The 16,615-nt window shown below is 37.2% G+C and overlaps 2 protein-coding genes across 2 annotated transcripts; both read left to right on the forward strand.

Annotated features, from left to right (window-relative positions):
• The first annotated feature begins 1,613 nt into the window (after positions 1-1,613).
• tmed10 (transmembrane p24 trafficking protein 10) lies at positions 1,614-8,409 on the forward strand. The gene is made up of 5 exons (XM_054618590.1): positions 1,614-1,877; positions 3,125-3,245; positions 3,814-3,887; positions 5,869-5,995; positions 7,024-8,409. Exons 1-5 carry the CDS (start codon positions 1,701-1,703, stop codon positions 7,143-7,145), a joined length of 621 nt encoding a protein of 206 aa, XP_054474565.1. The 5' UTR covers positions 1,614-1,700; the 3' UTR covers positions 7,146-8,409.
• A 2,949-nt stretch (positions 8,410-11,358) lies between these two features.
• eif2b2 (eukaryotic translation initiation factor 2B, subunit 2 beta) lies at positions 11,359-15,896 on the forward strand. Its single transcript, XM_054618784.1, has 8 exons — positions 11,359-11,609; positions 13,397-13,517; positions 14,261-14,412; positions 14,824-14,987; positions 15,097-15,192; positions 15,270-15,407; positions 15,491-15,557; positions 15,694-15,896. Exons 1-8 carry the CDS (start codon positions 11,438-11,440, stop codon positions 15,843-15,845), a joined length of 1,062 nt encoding a protein of 353 aa, XP_054474759.1. The 5' UTR covers positions 11,359-11,437; the 3' UTR covers positions 15,846-15,896.
• Positions 15,897-16,615: the final 719 nt, after the last annotated feature.

The following is a 16,615-nucleotide window of genomic DNA, read 5'->3' on the forward strand; positions in this document are numbered from 1 at the left end:
TTGGATGTCTTCAATATTAATCTGCAATGTAGAAAAAAATAATAAAGAAAAAACATTGAATGAGAAGGTGTGTCCAAACTTTTGACTGGTACTGTATAATACAATAAAATAAATAAAGACAGTGAAAAGAAGATGCCTTTATGCTCAAATTGCCTTACTGTGACTGCTACACAGATACCTCTAATCTCTCTTTTTTATGTTTTGGCCATTTAATAAGAAGACAAAGTGGACATAGGGGACCCAAACAGATGTATAAAAAATAATGAATATCTTTGTTATTTTTATCTTATATTCTGTTTTAAAAAAAACTTTGTTAAGAAAGGTTAGTTAAGAAAGGTTAAAATAGTTAAAATAGTTGTTGTTTTTTTCTCTGTCTGTAAATATAATATTTCAGTTATGTTTTTTTTTGTTTTTTTCTACTGTTTTTTATTGCTTATTTATAATACTTGTTTTATTTTATTTTTCATTTTTTATTTCTTTATTTTTTATTCTTAGCTTGTCTTCTTCTACTATGTCTCTTGTGTGCACTTTACTCTACCTGCGTATAATACTGTTGTAAGTCTGCAAATTTCTTCCTACAATGTAGAATTGAATGAGAAGGTGTGTCGGGACTAATAAAGGATTATCTCTTGTAACATCTGACTACAGATGAAAAAATGCTGGTTAACTCTGGCGCATTTACAGAAATGTTTTATTAATGTGCACTGTCCCTACCAAAATAAAATAAAACATACAGTACCAGTCAAAAGTTTGTCCAAACCTTTCATTCAACTACTTTGAAGAATGTAAAATATAAAACATATTCTGGTTTGTTGAGCATTTGTTTGTTTACCAAATAATTACATATCTGTTCCTTCATAGTTTGGATGTCTTCAATATTAATCTGCAATGTAGAAAAAAATAAAAAAAACATTGAATGAGAAGGTGTGTCCAAACTTTTGACTGGTACTGTATAATACAATAAAAATAAATATAGACAGTGAAAAGAAGATGCCTTTATGCTCAAATTGCCTCACTGTGACTGCTACACAGATACCTCTAATCTCTCTTTTTTATGTTTTGGCCATTTAATAAGAAGACAAAGTGGACATATATAAAAAAACATATTCTGGTTTGTTGAGCATTTTTTTGTTTACCACATAATTCCATATCTGTTCCTTCATAGTTTGGATGTCTTCAATATTAATCTACAATGTAGAAAAAAATAATAAAGAAAAAACATTGAATGAGAAGGTGTGTCCAAACTTTTGACTGGTACTGTATAATAAGAGTAGTAAGCAGAGTAACGAAGGAAAAAAAAAGACTACTTATAATAACAGCAGCAATTATTATAGTAGAATTATAAATATGAAATAGGGAATAGTAATAGTAATGTGAATGCAACAGTATATTGGACACAACAAAGTTTGGATGTCTTCAATATTAATCTACAATGTAGAAATAACAAAAACATTGAATTTTCTTTTGACTGGTACTGTATAATACAATAAAATAAATAAAGACAGTGAAAAGAAGATGCCTTTATGCTCAAATTGCCTCACTGTGACTGCCACACAGATAATCTCTCTTTTTGTTGTGTTTGCTCCTCCACGCCGGCGGCGGCGCTAGAGGGCTCCTCCAGGCCGGCTGTGCGAGCTGTAACTCGGCGTTAAACTGTCTCTCTGGCACGGGCTGGTTGGTCGGTTTGGTTGAGGGTAGCCATGGCTCGACTCGCTGCGCTGCTGCTGCTACCGGTCCTCATTGAATCGGTGTTTTCCATTTCGTTCTTTCTCCCGGTGAACTCCAGGAAGTGTCTACGGGAGGAGATCCACAAAGACGTGCTGGTGACCGGGGAGTATGAGATCACCGAGCAGGCGAACACCAAGACGAACCTGAAGGTAGGCTCAGACCCCCCGGTGCTCCGTCACCACCTGTGTTTAACCACACCGACCACACACACCAACCCACCCACCGTGCGTGTTAACACCGCCTCACGTTTGTGTGCAATGAGGCCGCACATGTGTGATAACTGTTGTTAGCATCGCGGCTAATCTAGGCCCCGAAATCCACGTCTTCCTGGTTCGAGCTGCTAACTAGCCTAGCATGCTAACGCCAATGCGCGCTGACATTACTGCTGATAATTCACATTTATGTCGCATAATTAAAGCACCCCCGAGGTCAGTGGACGGTGCTTGTGTCCCCTAGTGTGTTTTTGGTGTTGTGTTATGTGTGGTAATCCTCCCACGGTCGCAGGCTCGGCTCTGCTGCTGTTACACGTCAGTCTTACAGGAGCTACCGACGTTAGCCGCCGCAGCTAGCCTAGCTACCTGTGACGTCACTGTTGTTTTAATGAATGGGGGCTACTTGGAGATTTTACTCCATGGGATCATACAAAGGGGATTTATCCTCAAGTTTGTATTAACCCATTAAAGGTACAAACTCAAGAAGAATATTGTGGAAGTTTCTATATTGTAACAGTTGCCATATAAAATGCAGCATTACTGGTTTGCTGATTAATGAGGTAATTACCAGCCTTGGTTTAATGTTTTATGCAGTCAATTGGGGGCTGCAAGTAACTGTTCATTTACTTGTATTGTTTCATCTGTTGATGATCAAGAAAAATATTCTGGAAGTCTCTATATTGTAAGAGCTGCCACAAAAATGCAGCATTACTGGTTTGCTGATTAATGAGGTAATTACCAGCCTTGGTTAATGTTTTACAGACTTTTATATATTTATATTATGCAGTCAATTGGGGGCTGCAAGTAACTGTTAATTTACTGATATTGGTTCATCTGTTGAGTATTATTTTAAATGAATAGTATAATCTACAAAGGAACAGACATTTAAAGAATGTTAAATGCAAATACCCTGAGCCCAAATTGAAATACTCAAATTGTGTGGTTTATGCAACCAACAACATCATATATTTAAAGCAGCAAATCTTCACATTTGAGATGCTGGAATCAATGGCAATTGATTGACTGTCAGTTGATGCAGCAACACTCATTCATTCATTTTCCCTTTATTTAAATCGCTCATGCTCTCATTTTGAATGATGTCCAGACTACTATTGAAACTGAATAAATTCACACTCAATAATAACAGTTGATATTGTATTTCATTATGTTCTTTAACTTTGCAGATCACAGATTCGTCCAGCCACACTCTTTACTCCAAGGAAGATGCAGTTAAAGGGAAGTTTGCATTCACCACAGAGGACTATGACATGTTTGAGGTGTGCTTTGAGAGCAAATCACCCATGGGTAAGTGTTATCCCCCATGACCAAATGATTGTTAGTTGACTAAGAATGTCTTTGGTCGAGGACAGCACTAATTATTCTTTCACTGACAAATATACTTAAAGAGTATGCTAAGACTGTTATCAACAGGCACACCCAATTAGTTTGACAATTGGACAATTGTTTGCAAACATCTGAGTTTGTGAGAAATGTTTTTTACTCCACTTAGGTTAGAAATAAAATGTTCAATGATATTTCTGTTATAGTCATAAATTAGATGATTATGAAATTAAAGATTTGATTTAAAGTAATTGAACCATATGTTTTGTGTGATGGTTTGCATATGCACAGTAGTTCAAAAAAGGATAAGTAAAATATGTTGAAGGAATGATTGGAAAGTGATCAAGATTATTACAAAAACAACAACAACATAACAGTAAAAAGCTTCTTGGTTGGATTCTTAGTTTATTCAAAATTAAGGTTTTTCAAGAACTAGGCCAAGTTTGCATAGCATAGTGGGTGAACACAATTTTATAATTTTGTATGTCAGATAATTGCCTATGATTCTAAACTCTCCGCTCTTTTTAATCAGGGACTGGAAGAGTTCCTGACCAGCTGGTCAATCTGGACATGAAGCATGGTGTGGAGGCTAAAAACTATGAAGAGGTAAGTGTTGGAGTCCCTGCAATTTACTTGCTTTTGTTAAAAGGATGCAGATACTGCAGATAATGACTTGCGGTTTGGATACGAAGTCGGTGAATGTGAGACGTTGATCTTGCAGTACAGGATGTCTTCACTATTCCAATTTAAAAATAGTAAGCATTTCCACTTTAATCATTTGCAACAATCTAAACCTTATGAAACTGTTAGAGGGCACCCAATTGCCCTAAATAAAAAAAATTGCAGATTGACCCACTTGGTTAAATGTGCAAGTCGTACCTTTTATGCAATATCAAAATAAGCAATGAGTTAATGAGAATAATAAATCAAGTAACTGCAGAATAAAACTGCTCCGGTACACATTTTCATTACCTCTCAGTGGCTCTCAACATGGCGGTGCCTGAACAGGGGGCTTGTAGCTAACGGTGCTAACAGCGCTAACAGTATAAACTACAGCAATCGTGCTGACAGAGAAACAGTGTTTACCAGGGGAACCTGAGGGTGGGTGCTAAGCGTTATCCGTCGGTTCGGTGTTATCTCCTTATACTGCCTGTGAGAGCAGTGCACCGTGGCAGCAGGCCGGGCATTCTCAACTTAATCAAAGAGAAGCTCGTACAAAAACAAGCACAGATGTAGAACGACTAAACTCTCTGCTCAGGTAGACATTACTCAACTATATCTTAACATCGATGATCATTTTTTACTGCTATATATTGCTCCTCTCTAGTTCTGTAGGCAGCAATGTGGATGCTGTATTTGTGGCATTGCCAAAACATAATAACGTCACTGTGTCCCAGTGCATAAAATAGGGAAATCAGTGGAGGAGTTCCTTTTGCTCGACATCATTCAACATTTATCTAAATAGGGACACATTGTTGTGCATTATCACCTCCATGAATTGGTGGTTCTTATGAGAATGGGTCACACGTGGCACTGTGACTGCCTCAGGCAACACATCATAATGATGAAGTGATAAAGCCCTGTGAGCTGATAGTCGCCCCCACTCATGTTGCACAAACATCACGTTCTGTCCTACTGAGTGCGTGTAGGTGGATGTTCAGGGAGAGCTCCAGTGGGCTTGCCTGTCTTAAGGACAGAGGGTGCAGCTGAAATTGTATTCACCTACGTAGATGAGTGCATTACTTTTTAGGAAAGAATTTAAGCTGTTTAGTCCATGATGTATTGCTGAAAGAGACCCCGTCTCTTACACAATGTTTTGGAATGTGTAGTTGGCATACGTTGGCCACGTCTAGGACTGCTGCACAATTAAAGGCTCTAGCTTGGTTCATTTGTTCCAGACAAAAGGGAGAATGATGCGTTGTTGCTGTGAAGTTGTTGACCATTTAGGGTTTACACAGAAAGTGTCAAAAGTTGTAAACATAAGTCACATGGACGGACAGGTAACCTATTCAACGGGCTGGTTTAGTGACCTGTCCTGTATCATCAACAGTACACAGAGGAAAAGCTAAGTCTTGAAGCCAAAAGCAAATTGTGCTAAAAAAGCAATAGTTGTGGTGAGCATTATCATTTGAGACTGAGACTGGACTTCCATCATTAATAAAATAACAACAAACTGCATTGTATCTTCCAAAAATCTTGTAAAATACTTTACTTTAGCAGTTAAACGTGTACACGTCACACATTCATATCACATATTCCTGTTGGTGCAGTTTTTCCAACACTTCTCAGGCGGTGCAGCTGTTCTCTTCCCACCAGAGTTCAAAGGGCAGTTTTTTCACCTGCCAAAATGAGCAGGAGTAAATGGTAGACAACAGTTTGGTCAAACACACCAGGTGTGTACCTTCCCGAGACAAATTTGTGATATTGGGCTATACAAATAATTACACTGATAACAAAGCCTAAGAGTGACACCTGCTGGACAAAATATATAATAGCACTGCTTCAAGAGTAGTTCTATCTTTCTCTCCATCGGCTTCTCATGCGTCACTATTCAGTGGATTAAGTTGCTTCTCTCTTGTCTCTCCAGATTGCCAAAGTGGAGAAGCTGAAGCCCCTCGAAGTCGAACTGAGGCGACTGGAGGACCTGTCAGAGTCCATCGTCAATGATTTTGCTTACATGAAGAAGAGAGAGGAGGAGATGCGAGACACCAATGGTAAGAAAACAATGCGGTTGACCCTTTGCATAGCCCTGCCTCCCTGTGATACTCCGTCAATCTGAAAAGATCTCTGATAGGCAGACAGAAGGGTCCACATTATGCTTTTGAGGAATACATACAGGATGGACAACCAGGAGAGAAAACAGGTTAAAACGATAAAGATGGAAGCTAAAGACGACGGATCACAGGGTAAAAATAAACTCACCATTTGGCAAGGGAGACAGAAGACCATGAAATTAAGGCACAACACTGTTCCTGTAAAGCCTGGAATTAGCCAGTCTGCGTTTAAGGGGCGGGATTTAGCATAGGGTCAATTAGTCACTCAGACCATTAAAAACGTCATGTCCATGTTTTGTTTTCTTAAACTGGGCAGACACTGTATCGGATTTAGGCCGATTTAAACCCTGGTTGGTTGTTTGACGTGCACTTAAAGTTACAACGCATGATTATTTGCCTATATAATCAACTTTCGGACAATCAGACGGATTTCTGGCATGTCAGAAGTTATAGTCGACTGTTTTGCAGTTTGAGTAGTTCCACTATCCATTTCCCTACATGGCGATTATCTAAGGAGCTGGTCTTGAGCTTGTGTTACAGACTATAATGTCTCCATCTTCTAGGCATCTGCAGCTCCACATTTTTAATTAATGTTCATCATAAATGCACAAAGTAACGCTGACTTTCTTTCTTAACCTCAGTATAGTTAAGCACATGTTTGTCATAATGAGTAAACTTCATTGGAATTTTTTTTTAATGGATAAATACCACACCACTGTTCACATTCAGTGTGTGCAGAGAACTCACAGTTTCTGATCATGCAGAAGGCCGATTTGAACATATGCAACATATAAGATTAATTCAAATGCACAGTGTCTCCCCATCTTATTAAGCATGTGTCGTATTTAATTGTTTAAGGGAGTGAAGGAGAAATTGTCTGATTTGTTGGTTAGGTCTTTGTATAAACATAAAGTATGATTTCTTGACCTGTAATAAACTTTCTCTCTTTTTCTTTCAACTTTCTCCAGAGTCGACCAACACCCGTGTGCTGTACTTCAGCATATTCTCCATGTGCTGTCTCATTGGGCTGGCTACATGGCAGGTCTTCTACTTGCGGCGCTTCTTCAAGGCAAAGAAGCTGATCGAGTAGAGCGGGTAGTTAGCTCCTATCCCTCCGGGGGAAGCGGCCTGCCGGTCAGCCAACACATCCCAAAATCCACCCTCCTTGGACTAGCTTCAGCAAACAACAGCAAGTGGGGTTCAGGGGCTCAATTTCTAGTTTTCACAGCTAAAAAGAGAAAGCGTACCAAGTTTGTCCTCTGAAAGAAAAAAAAAAAATGATCACCTGCTTATTTAGTGGTTTGAAACATTGAAAGCGCTGTAGGGAGAAATGCACTGTGAGACATGGGAGGTGTATGTCACTGCATTAGTGAGATATGTCCACTTCATGGAACTTCACTTTTCTGTCTGCACTGTTTTGAATGTTGCAGCTTACTGAATAAGAACTTGTTCCTTCAACCAGTTGAACAGTGATGTTTGATTTTTGAGCTCAGTTTGAATGGATGTGCCATGAGAGAATGTCTTTTGCCCTTCTGTTAATGTATACATTCTTTGCCATGCCAAGCAAACTAGTTCCTTGGTGCCCTTTTATCAAGTGAAGGCTATTTGGGAAAAAAAGTGGTTTGCTGTTACTTGGAGAAACTTAGCAACCACTGAACTTATGTGTTATGTCACCTAATTTGCATACATGTTTGGTAGCTAAATTTAACCGTGTCTTTAGTTTGTTTTTCATATTGTAAATGCTACTTAGTTGCTTCTACAGGTTTATTTTGGGGGGTTGTGAGTTGTTATATAAATTAGGTCACTTCTATGAGCTCTTGCACGTTCTAGTTGTTTTTGAAACACCTGAACACTTTGTCACAAATCAAAAGTAGCCAGAACCCAAGAACCTGGTCCTTAGGAAGGAGTTTGCATCATTATATATTGTTTGTATATGACTATTAGTTATTTAACCAACCTGACCTGTATGATACAATTCATATATATACTTGCAAGTTTGTCTTTCTTGAGGTTTTGACAGGAAATGTAATGTTGGGAATCCAAACACTGTCTGAGCTGTCCTTTCAGTCATGCACCCCTTTTTATTCACACACAAGTAAATTTGATTATCCTTTAGCAGTTTTCAAAATATCACTTCCCAATCAATTACAGTGCCGATCCATCCAGCGTGCTTCTTTTCTTTAGAAATACTTAAGAGGTTTGGGTTACGTGAGAATGTGGGTGGTTGCAAATATTCAGATTGTTTTTGACCGGGATTAATTGAGGCATCTGTCATGGGTACATTTTTAACAATGAGCATGCGCATTGTGCGCAATCAATGATTTTTATGTTGACTGATAAATTTTGTAAATTTGTGTTGGGCTTTTATTCAATAAAATATTGGATGGATTTACATTAGTTGTAGTGTAGACTAGCATGTATTTCCAAAATGTGATACTAAAATATATATATTATATATATATATTATATTATATTTATTATATATTATATATTATATATATATATATATATATATTTTTATATATATTATATTTATATATATATATGGGGTCTGAAGGGTGGTTTTGACATTAAATATAATTTTACCGTCCCACAAAGTAGCCTATTATATCACAGGGTTGAGTGCGCTAGAATCAGATTGCTACAAGAGGAAATACAAGTGTAAAATAACAAATATTCAGAATATTTCCAAAAGTTTAATACAATTAAATGACAAAGCATTTGTTGTTCTGCTGGTCACAATAGTGAGCAATCAAAATGTTATTTTTCAGACTATAAATTTACTTTCTACACATATATATATATATATATATATATATATATATATATATATATATATATATATATATATGTGGAAAGGTGGCATTTATTTCCTTTTTGTTAAGGCGAAACAAGAAAGGGTGCCAATGCATCCAACTTACTGTTTGCAACATAACTTGAAGAGGAAAAATGAGTGTTGTATGATTTTGTTGTATGACGTACATATATATATATATATATATGTACAATGTTCACGTGTAATTTTCGATCAATGAATCAGACCTTACTTGTATTTGGAAAACGCTTTTATCTAAATCATTATCCAAAACAACCTCTGATAAGTGCGGTCAAACTCTATAGCAAGAGAAAATTGAGCACATCCTTCCAAAACAAACAACTAAAAGCATTTCACGGTGCACCAGCACAGAGGCTCATTGTGTCCTTCATCTGTCATCAAAGCTCCACGGACCAGAGGGTGAGTGAGCTTTATTACTTTGATGCATCAAAGAGGTTCTTGTTTCATGTAATTTATAGAATCCATGTGGCTTGTTGCTCACAATTGTTACTAGAGGGGAAAAAACAAAGAATATGGGTATATATGTTAAATTACCAATGCTAAGTATGATTTCTCATCAGTTGAGATTTAAGGCAGGTTTTGGACAAGCTGGATCAAGATATTTCCGATCAGAGGATAGTTACAAGAAATTACATTTATTTTTACATAAACACTTGAAACGATGAAGGCATTTGCAAATGACAAGGTAGTACAAAAGTTAAACTATGTTTGGTGTTTCATTTGTACCTCTTTATTTAAGACTTCATTTTTTTTTTCTTTTTACAAAATGTACCAAAACAGGAAGATCTTGGGTAGATGATAATGAGAATAAATATGAAACAAAATTTAAATCATACCCTCTAAACTAAAAATAAATCTGGTTTGAATTGACATCAAACAGAATGAAATTAAAATTATATTATAAATTACAATCAAACCATGACTTTGGGGGTTAACTGTCCACTTACATTTTCAATTCACTAACAAATCTTTGGGATTTTACGAACCATTAAATGATTTTGATGGAGAAAAATCATAGTTTGATGGCCAAAGAGACCCAGATCAGCGTGCCTGTTACAACTGCACTGCATGAGACTATTACATTAACTGGTAAATCCTATGATGAGCTCGATTTATAATCTCAGAGTAGGAGCCTCCATATGATGATGCCAAAACAAAAATGGGTCATCCACGAAGAAAGCAAAAATCCAACACAGGCCTGCCATCTCACAAGAGTCATAAACAAAGTGTTGGGCAAAGAGGAATTTTGATCAAAGTGCTGGAAGAAATATTAAATTCTGACTAAGAAGAACATGATAAAACACCCAATAACTGTTGTGAAATTTCAGCCAAAACCCAAAATGTCTGTAATCTCCTGGCTTCCATTAATATCTGCACAAACTACAATGGCAATCCATCAAATATTTCAGTACGGACCAAATTGACAGATAAAAAGACTTAAAAAAAATAAAGATTTAGTTGATTGTACGTTTTGTTTCCCTGTGTTGGAGAGTACTAAAACACTAAAAGACCATAGTTTGTCATTAGAATCGTGACGCATCTGAGAAAACTAATTAAAGCATCTAAGGTTATTACAAAAGTGAAAGATAAAGGTTATTTCCTTTCCGTGCATCTAATTACAGTACCAGTCAAAAGTTTGGACACACCTTCTCATTCAATGGGTTTTATTTTTATTTATTTTTTTCTACATTGTAGATTAATATTGAAGACATCCAAACTATGAAGGAACACATATGGAATTATGTGGTAAACAAACAAATGCTCAACAAACCAGAATATGTTTTATATTTTACATTCTTCAAAGTAGTTGAATGAGAAGGTGTGTCCAAACTTTTGACTGGTACTGTATGTTTCGCAAACAAGGAATTTGGCAACGTGATATGTGCGTAACAGTAGACACAATGCAATAGTATAACACATAATTAAAATTAGGAAATGTGAAAATGTACAATAAAATATGGCAAACAAACAAACAAATAAGAGTACATTAAAACAAGTATATTATTAAAGTGTCAAGTGTACAGTACCAGTCAAAAGTTTGGACACACCTTCTCATTCAATGTTTTTTTTTTTTTTTTTTTTTTATGTGCTACATTGTAGATTAATATTGAAGACATCCAAACTAAAAGGAACACATATGGAATTATGTAAACAAACAAATGCTCAACAAACCAGAATATGTTTTATATTTTACATTCTTCAAAGTAGTTGAATTAGGTGTGTCAAACTTTTGACTATGAAGGAACACATATGGAATTATGTGGTAAACAAACAAATGCTCAACAAACCAGAATATGTTTTATATTTTAGATTCTTCAAAGCAGTTGAATGAGAAGGTGTGTCCAAACTTTTGACTGGTACTGTCTATTTATATATATTCTACAAAGTGCAGAATTGATGCAATAGCTCTTGCAGCGGTCAACCAATCAGATGAGAGCTCAGTCACACTCACCCGGATGTAGTCCTGAACCACTTCCTGGTTGCATGGTCGACCTGTGGAGCTGTCTAGTCTTCACACTTATAACTTATCGCTTCTATTAACAACCATGCCGGGCCCAGACAAAGAAACGGACCTCACGGAGAGAATTGAGTCGTTTCTGTCCGACCTGAAGCGAGGAGGCAGCGGGACGGGGCCGCTGCGGGGGTCGGCGGAGACGGCCCGAGAGACGACAGCCCTGCTCCGCAGAATAACAGCCCAGGCTCGGTGGAGCAACGCCGGTACGTCAGGCTGCTGCTTCTGTTGATGGTGCAGCTCATGCAGGTGTAAAGGATGGAAGTACTGTAGCTGAACAGGCAGGACTTATATCAAACCCTGTAGTGACTGCTGCAACAGCTGTCAAAAGTGTGGTGATTATATTTTACATTGACAATTTTTTTGTTTTTTGTTTCACAGATATTATTATTATTATATTCCTTTATTGATCCCCATGGGGGAAATTCAAGTGTTGCAGCAGCTCAACTACACAGACACAGACAATAAATACACATACTATACAACTACACAGACAATAAATACACATACTATACAACTACACAGACAATAAATACACATACTATACAACAAAATAAAGATAGAACAGGAATAAAAATGTACAGTATATCCACATGGGGGGGCTGGAAGTGTTTGTTTTTCCCCCATTACCTTTAATTAAAATATACAGTTTTGTCATCTGTGGGAAAATTAGTTCTAATAGATTGTGATCTGACAGCAGAACCTGCACAGTTTCAATTACAGAGGAGTCATCATCAATAATAATAATAATAATAAGTAGATTTCCTTTTGTTTTCTATGGGAGACTGTTCGCTAAACTGAGACACAAACAGATAGAGTTGTATTTATCTGATAGGTCATGTTGTGTCCAATATACTGTTGCATTCACATTACTATTACTATTCCCTATTTCATATTTATAATTCTACTATAATAATTGCTGTTATTATAAGTAGTCTTCATTTTTTTATAATTCCTTAATAATTGCTGTTACTCTGCTTACTACTCTTATTATACAGTACCAGTCAAACGTTTGGACACACCTTCTCATTCAATGGTTTTTGAGCTTTCTTTACTTTTTATTTTTTTCTACATTGTAGATTAATATTGAAGACATCCAAACTATGAAGGAACACATATGGAATTATGTGGTAAACAAACAAATGCTCGACAAACCAGAATATGTTTTATATTTTAGATTCTTTAAAGTAGTTGAATGAGAAGGTGTCCAAACTTTTGACTGGTACTGTATGAATAATTTATGTCATATACATTGAATGTGTTGTATCTCTGTTATGCTGTTCATTCTTTACACATGACATCTATTGCATTCTGTCCATCCTGGGAGAAGGATCCCTCCTCTCTCACTCTACCAGAGGTTTCTTCCTTTTTTCTCCCTGTTAAAGGTTTTTTTTAGGGGAGTTTTTCCTGTGCCGATGTGAGGGTCTAAGGACAGAGGATGTGAGGGTAGGACAGAGGATGTGAGGGTCTAAGGACAGAGGATGTGAGGGTAGGACAGAGGATGTGAGGGTAGGACAGAGGATGTGAGGGTCCCGGGACAGAGGATGTCGCATGTGTACAGATTCTAAAGCCCTCTGAGGCAAATTTGTGATTCTGGGCTATACAAAATAAACTGAATTGAATTAATAAGTTTACACTGTACAATAAATCTATAGAGTATGTAAGATATGCATACATAGTAGAATAAAATATATGTGCAGAGGAAAAGTTATATATGCATGCAGAATAAATAAAGGTGACTTTAATGCATTTGAGTGAGAATACAGGGTACGATAACATGTTTTTTTTTTATTACAACTAAAAGCAATAAGTAAACTGTAGAGAAAGTGTGTTACACTCTCCGTTCATGTAACGTATGAATGATAAAGACAATTTAGTGGTACATCAATTTGGATGTGCTCTGCAGGCTGGATATGTTATTAAACAGTAAAAGGAGTAAACAGTGGATTGAGTCACAGATTTCTCATTTCCACTCGAATGTTCTCTGTTTCAGGCGATCTGATGGAAATAATCCGTAAAGAGGGGAAGAGGATGACGGCCGCCCAGCCCTCAGAGACCACGGTTGGTAACATGATCAGACGGGTGTTGAAGATCATCAGAGAGGAATATGCCAGGTGAAGACTTAACAGAATCTCACCAGTTCAAACCAGCCACTGCATTGGAAAGGTTATAGATTAAGGTCATATATTATACACACTCACATGAGCCATGAGTTTTACGGATGCTGGTCTGGATTAATTGCAAATAGGAGGCAGGTATATTGAAAGTCCTGTGTGCAATAGCTGTCATAGCTTAACAAAGCACCGGCCATTATTTTTGACCAGACATTTTTGAATTGAATTATCTTTCGAACAGGTGTTAAACATTGGTAACCTGATTGTTTGAATTTTCATAAGATAAATTGAAAAACGCAAATAAAGGCAAACATTGTTTCTTCAGATAATGTGAAAGTAATTTGGTTAATGTTACAGCTCCAATAACCTAATAATTTCCTGGAAAAGATTATGTAATTTAGTACTAATAGTAGGGAAAACAGTTTTTATCTTTAAACAAACTCAATTTAAAGCCAAGTGAATATTGTCTTTATTCGTTTAATATTGGAAAGTTTATGAGAAAATTTCAGACCCAAATGTGGTGCTGTCTATGTGTCTTTCGTGACCTGGTTGTCTTTCCCTTTAATGTCATTCTGGATATATGTATTTGCTGTAGTAGTACTAGTGTTGTTTGCTGACTATATCTACGGTTCCCCTCTCTGTAATGTCAATGAAAGCGAATGTAGTTTGTCTTCAAAAAAAATGGCTGAGCTTTGCACACCTCCTCTTTCTATGAGCTTATTTGCTCCGTTGTTTTCTTGTAGATCTCGAGGCAGCAGTGAAGAGACGGACCAGCAGGAATCCCTCCACAAGCTGCTGACCTCTGGAGGACTCAGCGAGGAGAACTTCATACAGCATTTCGCGGCGCTAAAGGCAAATGTCATCGAGGCCATCAATGAGCTGCTGACTGAGCTGGGTATGTTTTTTGTTGTTTTTTTTAAAGGGAAACATTGCCTATTTTCCACCGTATCTACCTATTTGAAGGAATATTTCCTTCATGACATTTTTTTAGGATGTTTTTTGTTTAATTATCAGACTTGGCAAACTCTACGCTCTCGCTATGCATCCTGGTACTTGTAGGCACAGCTGGCATGGCTCAGCAGCACTAGAAATCAGCTTTCTCGGTCACTGCAGACTTTATTTCTTAATAGGACTACATTTACCATCAGCACTGATTGGAAATTCTCTTAAAAAGAGGCGGATTTTCCCTTTAACATCCAGGGAATGTATCAACCAGCTGGTATTCATTAATCCAAATGAAGTCTGTTTTTTATTCTGTGTGGTTAAAAACTTTTGCTGTTTCTTCCTCCACCACTTCACTTTTCAGAGGGAACAACTGACAACATTGCAATGCAGGCCCTGGAGCACATTCACTCTAATGAGGTCATCATGACTATTGGCCGCTCTCGCACCGTGGAGGCCTTCCTCAAAGACGCCGCACGCAAACGCAAGTTCCATGTCATCGTGGCAGAGTGCGCCCCCTTCTGCCAGGTAGGAATAACCCATCAAAGACTAAAGATACAAGAAATGATGTAAAATTTGGTGTTACTGAGGATAAAGATGTTATTATTTTTTATTTTATTTTTTTGCCTCTCATTAGGGACATGAGATGGCAACCAGTCTCTCAAAAGCCGGCATCGAAACAACGGTGATCGCAGACGCTGCCATATTTGCGGTCATGTCTCGTGTTAATAAGGTATTTAACACCACAGAAGACTTTTAAACAGTCATGTTGGATCATGTGAGTTAACCTTTGTGGGAATCTCGTTTCAGGTTATCATCGGTACGCAGACAGTTCTGGCAAACGGCGGTCTGAGGGCCGTTAATGGGACACACACTCTGGCCCTCGCAGCCAAGCATCACTCAACGCCACTGATTGTTTGTGCTCCCATGTTCAAGCTCTCTCCTCAGGTAAGAAGACACTCTGGTTTAGCCAGTTATCCATCATTTCTTCTGACGGCAAAATGACGACAAAACTATTTTTGTGTCCTTAGTTCCCGAATGAAGAAGACACCTTCCACAAGTTTGTTTCTCCACACGAGGTGCTTCCTTTCACTGAAGGTAACTCCTCACAAAATATTCGCCAGTAAACTAAATCTTCATCTTTTCAACATCACTTTTAAGGCTTTAAAATAAATGTTTTGTAGAATAATAGTTCTCAAGTTAATTTTCTCACAGTTTACATTTTGAATTTCAGGTGAGATTCTCTCAAAGGTGAACGTTCACTGTCCGGTGTTTGACTACGTCCCACCTGAGCTCATCACACTGTTCATCTCTAACATTGGAGGACACGCACCGTCATACATCTACCGACTGATGAGTGAACTTTACCACCCAGAAGACCACTAGCTTTAACCGGTGTAATAAACAAATAAATTAAATAATGTTTGCTGCAGTCATGTGTGTCTCTTTTGATGAGTTACTTTATGCTGTACCTTAGGAATCCTAGTGGGAATGTTACTGGAACCTGTTAATACAATGGTGACGAGTTATTTTTGTATTACTCTCAAATAACGTTAATATTAACATAAAAATATATATTTTTCCAAAGAGCCATTCCTCAGTAAACATAATGCTATATCTCAATACTATGATGGCATAACTCAGTCATAGTAACTTGCTGTGAAAGTAGTTGTTTACTGTAAACTTACAGACAAATATGTGTTTGCTTCCTCTTTAGACAATACAGTACTATATTAAAAATGTGTCAGTCAATCAAAGGTTGGTTGTGATAGTTTATTTGAAGAAGTAGGATAAGTCAACTCATAATAGAACACTTAATCCTTCAGTTAACAGAAAAAAAATGAAATCCCAAAATAGGTTTTCAAAGGACACTATGCTTTTATGGAAAAATTGTTATCTGAAAAGCAACTGCACTCTGCTGACGTCACATGTAGAAGTCCTGCAACAAAGTATTTATTAGTACAGATTCATAGAGAACAGCTGTGTTTGTTACTAGACAAACACAGCTGGGAGACAGGATTTCTCTTTTATTAATTATTATTATATTCCTTTATTGATCCCCATGGGGGAAATTCAAGTGTTGCAAAAAAATACCTCTGTCACATGATGATACATGAGACATAAATGATGTTGTCATTCACATGTTTAACTGCTGT

The sequence above is a fragment of the Anoplopoma fimbria genome, chromosome 18, assembly GCF_027596085.1.
Source record: "Anoplopoma fimbria isolate UVic2021 breed Golden Eagle Sablefish chromosome 18, Afim_UVic_2022, whole genome shotgun sequence".
Taxonomy (NCBI): domain Eukaryota; kingdom Metazoa; phylum Chordata; class Actinopteri; order Perciformes; family Anoplopomatidae; genus Anoplopoma; species Anoplopoma fimbria.